A 12,188-nucleotide genomic window follows, 5' to 3' on the forward strand; every position below is an offset into this window, starting at 1 on the left:
GTTTCAATCCCTGATACCAAAAATAAAAATAATAAGATAAAAAATAAAGACAGCATAAGCTACAAGAGTAACCATGGAAAAAATAAAAGTGGCTGAATTTTTACTTAGTTCTAAAGGTTTCATTTTTCAAGTCTTTGAAATTTTAGTGAAATATTATTTCACTAAATGAGTTTTCTGCAATATCCTCCAGTCTATATTTTCATGATGGGAAATATCTTTTGGTTGGTGAATTCAAATTAAAGTAAAACTGGTAGTTGACAGATTTTCTTTAAATAAGGACATGTCATGAAATTGTTTTGGTAAGAATATGAATTTGTTGAATTTACTTGGATAAGACAAATACTAAGTATGGTGTTCTCATGGGTCCTGTGTATTGATTTAGTTTCAGTGATTATATTATTGGGATGCAGATTGCTAAAATGGCATTTGTGTACCATAAAATGCAAATAACTATCACCTGATAATTGTATAGTAGAACTGGGTGCCAAAAGAATTGACCTTGAATGGGGAAATTAAAATAAGTGGTGTTTTCCAAACCAGAGGGGAAGAATGTTAGCTCACATAGAGTTGGACTCAGTTCAACTCAATAAATCTTGACTAAGGGCCTTCTATACCCACAGAATGTACTGTTCTAGGTAGGTGTTGGATCCGCATTGGATCTTAAGAGCCAGTATCTTTGAATTTTTATGAAAATGAATGCAGAACACATGTGTATTTGTAGATATAAATAATGATAAGTGTTTAGTGGAGAAGTTATAGTTGAATAATGAAAGCAGAGGTTAAATTTGGCCAATGGCATAATTATCTCCAGTTTCCCAGGAGCAAAGCCTCCAGATTTCCATGCATATCCTGAATCTCAGACTTTCCATGTTGTACAAATGGAGTCTAGGCCACAATTCTGATCTTGAATGTCACCTTCTGTCTTCACAGCGTCTCGTGGAGGCTGCGGAAGAGGCACACCTGAAACACGAATTTGACGCAGACTTACAGGTAACTGACTATAGTTGAAGTTATGTGGCTTTGTGGGTTTCAACAATTGGAAGAGGCTTTGGGAAGGATGGTGTGGAGTCAGAATGAATGTGCCTCTGCCTTGGCAGGATAAGACAGCAATCCTCAACCACTTTTCACCAATGACTGTTACAGTGGGTGACGTCACACACTCACATGTATGGAAACAGATTGCCATGTGTAGGGAGTTAGGTCCATCAACAGACCGGAGTTCTCAATAGTAAATTGATAAAATTGGGCAAATATCCAAATCCAACTTCCAGGCCTGCATTTGGGAATACAAGTGACTGAAAATGTTGTAATGGATCTGACTTAGTTAGTATTGGTTGTTAAAACTGAACATCACATGTCAAAAGTTAAAGGCTTTACATACTTGGGACTTAAACATCTATTTAATAAATTTCTTGCAGGAGATCTTGTATATGATCCTGGCACACCTGTGTTTGGTTGAGAAGGATTTAGATGTTGATGTGTGTAGAAAACATGGTAAAAGGCAACAAGTGATTGGATTGAAACTTAGAATTTTGGGGGGTTCCCTTCTGGAGGAACATTTTATCTGAATTGTCATTTTGAATTTTGTAGCTTTTTCTCTCTTCTTGAGAAACAGAAGGAACAAATCATAATCTTCTACTCTGCTATTTGCTAGGATATATCGTTTTAGTGGCATGTGGTCACAATTAGGAAATAGTATTTATTTTGCTGTGTTTTCATTAATATGGAAAATATAAAGCCAGACATAAAATTTTAAGCACAACAAGATGGCAATCCAAGGCTGGCTCTTTCCCATGGATGCATCTCTTGTTATCACTTCCATCCATATTTTTTTCCTTATGGGTAAAAGAGTGCACCCTCAAATGGGGGGTAGTTGAGGAAAGTTTAATAGGAGGAATATTTACAGATGTGTGGTCAGATTGAGAGAAACAAGCAAATGATGGTATTGAGAGAAAGGAACAGGGATGGTGCCATACTCCAAAGTTAATCATACTTCTGTGGAAGTAAAGGGAGAAAGTAAGTGGTTTCTAGAACCCAGAGAATGTGGCCATAAGGCAAGGGGATTTGATAGAGGAGTATAGCCATTCATGGTGATCAGGCGAGGGTGGAATTTGTAGAGAAGAGACCCCAAGAACCCTCTCCTGCTTTCTTATCTTTTGCCCAACATGGCAGAATCCAACTGATGTTGGAGTTGAAGTAATTCAGCCCCGAGTCATTAAGCTGGGTGGAGAAGTTGAAGAATAGGGGCCAACATTTTTCAACCCCACAATCTGGGGTCATTTTCAGTCATAACATCCAACCCAGGAAAGAAATACAGCCAGAAGTGTAGACAGGCATGACAAGGTTGTAGGGGGATATGAAGAAGTACCAAGGACTGTTGGCAACATTGAGAGAAAAGTAAGAAGCGAGTCCAGCTCTTTGAGCAAAGATGTAAGAGAAGGGGCAGAGGACAGAACGGAGAACCGTAACAAGAACCTGGTCTTCCTCCCTCTATCCTCACATGGTGTCCCCCATGAAGATCTGGCGGCCGTTTGCTGGCCACCTCTTGACATTACTGAGTTGGGGACCAAGACATCACCATATGAGTGGGACATTCTTGATGGAAACCATAATGGAGACAAAGCAACTCTGAATATCTCCAGATGTGATGATCTGGAAATACACAATGTCACGTATGTGGAATTCTTGCCCCAAATATGTAGCCTGAATATCATCACGATAAAACATCAGATAACTCCAGATGGAGGAACACTCTGCTAAGCAACTGGCTCCACTCATCTTTAAAAATGTCAAGGTTGAGAGAGTCATCACTGAGGATTCGTTCCAAATGAAGGGATGTACAGTGCGTGACCACTGAGTGCAGCATGGGATCCCGGGCTGGATCTTGAGCCAAAAAGGAAGATTTGAATATGTTCCGGCCTTAGATAATAATTTCGTGTTCATGTTGGATTGCCTGATTTTGGGCCCTTGTACTGAGATTAATGTGTTAGAGAATATCATGGTCCTTTTTTTGGACCAAGTGTTTGAATCCATTGATCCAATAGGAAGAAAAGAATTTACAGGAGCAAGAAATATTGCTGAAGTCAAGACTGTTTTTTTTTTTTTTAAATCTGATATTTATGGCTCTGGTCTTTATAGTCAGTTTTACTCTGAAATCAGTTTTCTACTAAGTGTAGCAGAGCTTGGCCTAGGCCGGTGGTGTGACTGGCTTGATTGACTTTAGGGGATTATTTATCCTTTAGCAGAAGAAAAATGTCCAAGAGTTTAGTTCAGCTACTATAAAGATATCATTTTTTGCCCATCTGAAGCTATTATTATTATCATTATTATTTACTTTTGGTATTGGGGATTAAATGCAGGGATGCTTGACCACTGAGCCACATCCCCAGCTCTTTTTTATTTTTTAATTTTGAGGCAGGGCCTCACCAAGTTGCTTAGGACCTTATTAAGTTGCTGAGTCTGGCCTTAGATTTGTGATCCTCTTGCCTCAGCCTCCCAAGTTGCTGGGATTTCAGGCATGTGCCACTACGCCTGACTTGAGGCTATCACTATTTCTAGGAATGTTTTGGTTTCCTACTGTGGAAACTTTACAATAATATTCTGGCATCACATAGCTGGTTCCCCTTATTAAGTGTGGTACTATAACACAAATGCAGCTTTGGGGTCTTTCTCTCAAGGAAAAAAAAAATGATACCAAGAACACAATTCTTTAGTTTTTGTTCTCCTGTGAACAGGAAGGGGTAGTCTGATATGTCCTCCTCAGTCACCCTTTCTGTACTTGAGCAGAAGAATATTGGAGGGTACCACTGTGATCTGAACACAAGAGTAGATGTTGAAATAACCCATCATATTACAGAGCATCACTCATTACCTGGATCTCAGACCTAGGTGACATCTCTGGGTTGGAGTCTACACTGTGCACTTTGCAGGAAACCTATAAAAGAGAGGCCCTTCTTTGATAAGACAGATGTGCATGGAAGAGCCCATCCCTGCTTAGATGAAGGTTCTGAAGCTGCTGAAGCTTCTATGCTATTAAGTGCAAGTCTGTTAACAGCCAGGGTGTGAGGCCGGCTGCCATTACTGAGGTAGCAGGCTTGGGCTCCGGCTCTGCGTTTATTGCTATGATGGTCCATTAGAGCTGATCAATTGTTAATCTGGGCTCTGCTGACCTCTCAGCAACCTCTGCCAGAGGATTGTTTTTATCAAAAAATTTCAGACTACCATCTGCTCACCGTGAAATATTGCTGAGGAGGACCCTGCTCTGTGAGCTGGGGCAGAATAGAGGGAGCTGAAGGTCTGTTTTCCTACAGGGAGAGAAAAAAAAAAAAAAAGGATTTTTGTGAAATGTCCTAAACCATATAGTTAAAAGTTCCAGAGGTCTTAGTTTCCTTGTGCTCCAAACAGAAAAGACATGATGTATCTGTACCTTCTCTTGCTGTAGATCAAAGTCCTCACATAATTCATGTGCTTTAAAAATGAAGAATTTGTTTTCTATCCGTATAATCATCAAAAACTATCCAACCCTCAAAGTTATGCCTCCTTTATTCTGAGGATTTTATTTTACATTTAAATGCTTCTCACAGTCTTTTCAGAGATTTCTCTTTTCACCATGGGCTTTTGGCCTTGACATCTCTAAGGCCCTTAATTATGGCATTTGATTGTTCTTTATAAAAACTATATTGGGACAAGGGGCAAAGTGCAGTCTCTGATAGGTAACATGTAAAGAAACCAAAATGTGAGTCCTCTATAGAAACCAGGTCTGCCTTGTCTTCAATGGCTGGGTAACTTCCTTGTGGACATCAGTGTCCATTGGGCCCTTTGGCTTGTCCCTATTTGTGGTGGCCTATGAGTTCTAAATTGGCCTTCTCTTGCTTTAGTTTTTAATTCCCTGCTTTAGTTTTTATTTAAGGGGACAATTTTCAGTCATGACTGACTGATGTTCAGAGGCCTTGTTAAAACAATGCTTCCCTTTTTCAAATTTTTATCCTGTGAATTAACATAGGCTTTTATTAAAAGACTGATAATTATAATGAAAATAGTTTTAAAAAAAACGATCTCGTTACCATATGTGTTTATTTTAGTGTTTTTAACCTTCATTATTTAGATAGCAAAATCCCATTCAGGAGAGGAGTGAGGGGGGCCTCGCCTTGAATACCTCATCTATTGATAATTCTCTGAAAACTAGATTTATACATCTAGAAAATTCAGAAAGCATGTCTTCCTCCACTTACAGTTTCTTTCTGAGTTTTTCTACTGGCAAGCGAAGGAGAAGGAAAAAAAAAGTCCTTTTGACAGTTTACTAAAAACCTGCTTATCTTTGAACCACAAACATATTTTTTTTGAAAGCTGTCTCAAATAAGTGCCAATTGCACAGAGCTGGTGCACAGAGGGAAAAAAAAAATGTGGTTTAGAATTGGGTATCTTGCAGAAGCTTTTTCCATTACCAAGTTTTCTATAATAATTTTTCTTTGTTGTTTTGTAAGTAATAGGAAAAAAAAAAGCCTGGTGACATTCAGAGGGATGACAAGCATGAGAGTCACAAAGACCCGAGGTGGGGACACAGTACAGTGTCCTGCAGTCCCCTCCTGTCCTTACCACGCTGCAGGGAGGGGCCTGTCTTATAGACTCGGTGGTCTGATTTCAAACTGGGGGTGGGGGGTTTGGAGTGGAAGGGATGCAGAGACCCTGAAACAGCACAACAACTGATCACTGCCTGTGGCCCTGGGAATCTGGGTGAAGGAGACCCAGGGGAAGAGAAAAGGGGTGGCTTAGGAGTCCAGCATCCACTTTAGAACTTCCAACATCATCCACTGGGTGTGTGTGGGAGGGTGGGGGTAGAGATGGGAGGAAAGGATTAGAAAGGATAGTGGAACAGCAAACAGCAGAGCAGGATCCATCCCTCATCCTGACAGGACAGCGGTTTCCCTGCTGCAAAGTGAAGTTCTTGCCCTGGGGAAAAACTGTATGTCATAAACAAGAGGGAAGGAAGGCTTCAGCTGAAGTGCTTCCTGAGCAGAGGAAATAACTGCCCTCTAGGGGGTTTCCCTGTGTGCTGGCCAAGCCTGGATTCATCATCCCTCTCCACTTTGAGCAAGGGTTGAGCTCTTCGCTGGGGTGCCGGGTGGGATAAGGGCCAAGGAAGACCCAGGCACAGAATAGAAATGGTGTTTTTCATCCAGGTAGCTAATTGGCTTTTGTTCAGTCATCTAGAAAGATAGAGAGATCCTGTGCCCTGGTTAAAAAAAAAAAAAAAAAAAAAAAAAAAAAGTCAAAAGAAATGGGAACTTCACATTCCAAATTAAAATCAGCCCAGTTCCCCCACCCTGATCTGATGAAAGAAAGCATGTCTATTGTTTTTTCTTTTCTTTTTTTTTTTTTTTCTTTTTATCAGCTTAGCAGGGAGTCACAGTTAATCTTCAGCACTTTGAGATCTTCCATTAGGTGTTTCTTAGTCAGGACTTGCCCCATATCTTCAATTCACAAGTCTGATATGTAAGCAGTTCCCAAGAAATCTTTAAGTGTGAACATTTTAAAATCAGTCATTTCTCAGTTGTTACCCACACACACACACACACCCTAGGGAAATATGCATACGCACGCGCGCGCGCGCACGCACACACACACACACACACACACACACACACACTGTTGGTTTTGTGTATTTGACGTGGACTGTCACCTGGAACAAGGCCAATGTTGTGACTCTGAGCCTTGTGTTTATCAGTTCTTTGGTGTTCCCATGTTGTGTTCCTGACCCTCGGTTCTAGTCATAGGCAAGTAGAAGAAAGGGCACTGTGTGGAACCTCAGCTGGATTGAACAGAGACGGCTTTGGTCTGGAGATCTGGAAATTTAGGCTCTAGTAGTTCCAATCCCAGCTGCAACATTTATGTGTTCGAGGATCTTCTGCTGGGGCTTCTTTGCTCATCCATAAAAGGATATGCTTGTAAAATCTAGAAGATACCTAAGACCTCATCTATATCACAGATGCTGAGATTCATTTGACCAACAGTTATCAAGTGCCTCCTGCACATCAGGTTCTGTGCCGTGGTCAAGGCCATGAGCTAGACAGGTAGTCACTGTCTTTGCTCTCATGGAACTTATCATCTAATGAGAAGGACAGATGCTGAAGACATGATGACATATTGTTAAATTTCAATCATGATAAGGGTCATGAAAGAGAAATAAGGGGATTATCTTAGTGCAGGACGAGGAGACCTCACCTGGTCTGGGAGTTCAGAACACCTTGGAGCAAATCTCCAAAGTGGAGATTTGAGTGGAAAGTCTAGGTTTACCTCCAACATAGCTAGAAGAAATCTCTCCAAACATAAATAACCCATAATATCTTTCTTTTCCACAAATAAAAACCTAATATTTTTAAAAATCTTTTTTCCACAAAATAATCTTTCTTATTTCTGAACTCTTTTTTTAAAAAAATTATGTGAGGTCATGGTTTGGGGAGCTCCTGTACTAGGTCTGAACAGACCAGACAAAACCAAAATGGAGTCACTCATGCTATATGCTTAAACTGAAGCGTTAAGGAAGCGGAGAGATCCAAAAGCAGACCACTTTTTCAAAACAAAACAAAACAAACAAACAAAAAAAAACCCATGAGATTCCAGCCTACTTGAGTTCTTGAGTTCTTATTATCCGAAAACTCTTCTGCTTTAATCCTTACAAAAATATATCTGTAGGAACCTGATGTTAACCAATCAGATCTCCCCCCCATTGTTCCGTTTCCTGTTTCTCGTCATACAAACCCCCAGTTACCCTTTCCCCAAAGAAGCTCTCATTTTGTTTTGTAGAACAGAGGCTGCTTCAATTCATGAATTGCAAATAAAAACCAATTAGCTTGATAACTAAATTTATTGTAATTTTGTCTTTTGACAACTCTAATGACACTTTCTTTTTGCCTCTTTAATGATGCTTATCACTTCCTATCCTGTTAATTTTATTCATATAAGTGTGCATTTGTTGCTTAATTTAACATTTATGCAGAACTCAGAGTATGGTAAGTCCTGTTCTAAGTTATGAGACTCTCACAAACTAAGAGGTAGGTTGACAGACAGCTACCATAAAATATGGAGAGGAGCCGGCCAGTTAAAATACAATGTGAAGGCCAGGTGCAGTGGCACATGCCTGTAATCCCAGTGGCCCAGCAAGCAAGGCAGGAGGATTTGAAATTCAAAGCCGTCCTCAGCAATTTAGCGAGACCCTAAGCATAACAAGGCCCTGTCTCTAAATAAAATGTAAAAAGGGGGTGGATGTGGCTCAGTGGTAAAGTGCCTGTAGGTTCAATCCCCAGTACAGAAAGAAAGAGAGAGAGAGAGAGAGAGAGAGAGAGAGAGAGAGAGAGAAACTAAATTCAGCGATTGCAGGACTGAGTGTTCAATACTTATTTATTATTTATTTTCCCACAATGTTCATAGAACACTTTGTATTCCAGGTATTGTGTTAAGTACAGGATAGAAGAATCCAAATGCAACAGAAAACAAAAAAGAGCCAGGAATTTAACCCTTATTAACATATAATTACACAGACTATTGCCTGGTGACAATTGTGATGAGCCCTGTTTTTAATTTTATTGTGCAAAATTTGCATGTGATGCAATGCATACATCTTAAAACTTCCTAATTTTGACTTTACATGGAAAGTTTCTTTCTTTCCCCTTTACAATTGTTTCAGTCAGTTTTCTTTTACTGCTGTGACCAAAAGACCTGACAAGAACAATTTTGAGCAGGAAAAGTTTATTTGGGGCTCATAGTTTTAGAGGTCTCAGTCTATAGATGGTCAACTTCACTCCTGGTGGCGGAACATCACCGGTGGAAGGGTGTAATGGGAGAAAGCAACTCAGGATATTGTACCAGAAAGCAGAGAGTATGAGAGAACTTCCCTCAGTGCAGACAAAATACAAACCCTAGAGGCACAGCCTCAGTGAGCCACCTCCTCCAGCCACATCCTACCTGTTTACAGTTACCAATCAGTTAGTCCATTAATCCCCTCTCAGGAATTAATGCACTGATAAAGTTAAGGCTCTCCTAACCCAATCTGCCGCAGTCCGGCTGCAGCAAACTAATGGGGGGGGGGGGACACGAATAACTTGTGTAGATCGATACAGCAGGAGAGGGAGCAGTTTATTGTAGGACAACAGAGGTATTTATACATTTTATATAGCTTATCTTAATTAGCATAAACTAGATACATCAGTCAACCAATAAGGAATCTCCACACTTAATGGCTCGCTTTTGTTACTTTTCAAACCATTCCCTCTGGCATTTTGTTAGGCACCATCCAGACTTGTTTACGAACTCTAACATTCCCCTGGCAAAATGCCAGGTGTTATTTTGACTTGTTTACAGACCTTAACACCAACCATTTCACCTATAAACATTCTTGCATTGTCTCACACATGAGCTTTTGGGGGACACTTCATATCTAAACCATAACAGCATTTAACTGTCATCTGCCTCTACAGGAAATAACTGTTCTAATTTTTTTACATTAATCAGTTATGTATATTCTTGAACTTTATTTTAAAAGATAACAATATAGGACATATTCTTTTGGGTTTGGTTTCTTTCCTTGAACACAATGTCTGAGATTTGTCCACAATATTGCATGGATTTCTTCTTCTTTTTTAATACAAACTTTGCAATATTGTTTGTCTCCCTTTGAATAGTATTTTCCCTGCATTCCTCTCACCTCCAATTTTAATATGTTCTGCCTTCATTGTCTTTCACTTCAGAGGATTTTCTAATGGAAGCCTCTTTAACAGGTGATGTTAAAATCTCCAAATTGTGAATTAGTTTCTTTCTTTCTTTAGTTCTGATGAATTTTTGTTCACGTGCTTTGAAGCTCTCTATTGTAATACATTTAGGATTGTTTTGTCTTCTTGGTGCTTTTTTTTAAAATTTTATTACTTTATTTTTATTTATTTTCTTTATGTGGTACTAAGTATCAAACCCAGTGCCTCACACATGCTAGGCAAGTGCTCTACCACTGAGCCCCAGCCGCATGCCCACACCTGCTCTTTTAAAAAATATTTTTAGTTGTAGATGGACACAATACCTTTATTTTATTTATTTATTTTATGTGGTACTGAGGATCTAATCCAGTGCCTCACACATACGAGGCAAGTGCTCTACCACCTGCACACCAGCTTTTTACATAGTTTATTTATTTTTTCTTGTACATTTAATATCTTTGTCTTTAAGTCACAGTGGTGGTAGAATATATTTGGCTTTTGCTTTTTTTGTTTTATTATCAGTCCAACAACTGCTGCCTGAGATTTGTCTACAACATTGCATGAATTTCTTCTTTTTTTTTTAATATAAACTTTGCATATCCTTTGTCTCTCTTTAAATAGTATTTTCCCTGCATTCCTCTCACCTCCAATTTTGAATGGTTTAGTTTGTTTGTATTTGATAGAATATTTGATGTAATTGTGTTTGTCTTATTATTTTTTTCTCTTTGTCTTTTGTTCCTTTTCTTCCCTATCTTCTTTTGGATCAATTGAATATATTTGTATCATCTAGTTTCTCTGTTGGCTTTTTTTTTTAAATATATTCTTTTTTTATATTTTATTTTTCTATTTATTTTTATTTGGTGCTGAGGATCCAACCCAGGGCCTCACCCATACGAGGCGAGCGCTGTACCACTGAGCCACAACCCCAGCCCCTCTCTGTTGGCTTTTAATCTACATTAATTTTTTTTTTTTTTTTTAGTGCTTGCTTTGCTTTAGAGGTTACATTCAGCATTCTTAAGTGTAGAGTGTTTCTAGAGTTAATTAAGTAGGTGAGCTACCACTTTACTAAAATGTGAGACCTTTACAACAGTGTAATTCCACCTACCACCATCCTTTGTGGCATTATCAGAGTATTTTACAAATACAGTAAAATACATTATCAGTGTATTTTTATATGTGTTATATATCCCAGAAGAAAATAGCATTGTTGGGTTTGTGTTCGTGTATGTGTATGTGTGTGTTTTATTTTAAACAGCTGTCTTCTAATGAAATTAATGTCAGAAGAAAAGATGGTAATGTGCTCACTTTCTTGCCCTTTCTGGTACTTTTCATTCCTTTCTGTGAATTTGAGTTTCAATCTGTTATCATTCTCTTTAGCCTGAAGAACCTCTTAGTGTTTTCTGTTTGTCTTGTCTTATTTTACATTGCAGGTCTGATCGCATAATCTTATTTCAGCTTTTGTTTATCTAAAGTATCTTTATTTTTATTCTATGTTTGAAGGATAATCTTACTGGACATGGAATTTTGAGTTGACAGCTTAAGTTTTCTCATAACACTTTAAAGAGATAGTTCCATTCTCTTCTGATCTTTAATGCTTCTGATGAAATGTTGGCAAGCGTTTGTATCTTTGTTCCTTTGCATACAGTGAGTCATTTTTCTCTGCTGCTTTTAAGATTTGATTTTCAGTATACTACACTGTGTGGTGCATCAAGGACATTCCTAGATGTATTGGTCTTTGTATTTATTCTGCTTAGAGTTTGCAGAATAATCTGACTATATTATTTATTTAGAATTTTACCTCCCTTGTTTCCTTTACTTTTTCAACTTAAATACCATCTTTGTTAGACTGCTTAACATGATCATCATAACTTTTTGTTGTTATTTCCAACCTATAATTTATTTATTTTATTTTTTTTTTTTTTTTGTCAAAATGTTCTTTTTTTTTTTTTTTTTTTTTTTTTTTCACTTTGTTTTTTTTTTTTTTTTTTTTATTGGTCGTTCATAACATTACATAGTTCTTAATACATCATATTACACGGTTTGATTCAAGTGGATTATGAACTCCCGCTTTTACCCCGTATACAAATTGCTGTATCACATCAGTTACCCTTCCATTGATTGACATATTGCCTTTCTAGTGTCTGATGTATTCTGCTGTCTGTCCTATTGTCTACTATCCCCCCTCCCCTCCCCTCCCCTCCCCTCCCCTTTTCTCTCTCTACCCCTTCTACTGTAAATTTATATATAAATTAATTTTCTCTTTTGTAGTCTCTACCTTGCCAATAAACGTTCCCAGTGAATATTTTATTTCATATATTAGATGTTTAGCTTCAGGATTGTGTTGTTGTTGTTAAATTCTTTTTTTTTTTAAAGTTTCCATTTCTCTGCTAAAATTCCCATCGATTTACTAATTATTTTCTATGTTTTTTTTTTTCTTTTCTGGTA

General features: G+C 38.3%; 1 protein-coding gene across 1 annotated transcript in view; it reads left to right on the plus strand.

Annotated features, from left to right (window-relative positions):
• The window catches only part of Cacna2d3 (calcium voltage-gated channel auxiliary subunit alpha2delta 3), an 882,565-nt gene that overhangs the window by 260,562 nt on the left and 609,815 nt on the right, over nt 1-12,188 (plus strand). Inside the window, exon 4 of the mRNA XM_026388626.2 lies at nt 931-990. Within this exon, the coding sequence (XP_026244411.1) occupies nt 931-990 (60 nt within the window). The remainder of the gene's footprint in view (nt 1-930; nt 991-12,188) is intronic.

This window comes from Urocitellus parryii, chromosome 3 (assembly GCF_045843805.1).
Source record: "Urocitellus parryii isolate mUroPar1 chromosome 3, mUroPar1.hap1, whole genome shotgun sequence".
In the NCBI taxonomy this organism is placed as follows: domain Eukaryota; kingdom Metazoa; phylum Chordata; class Mammalia; order Rodentia; family Sciuridae; genus Urocitellus; species Urocitellus parryii.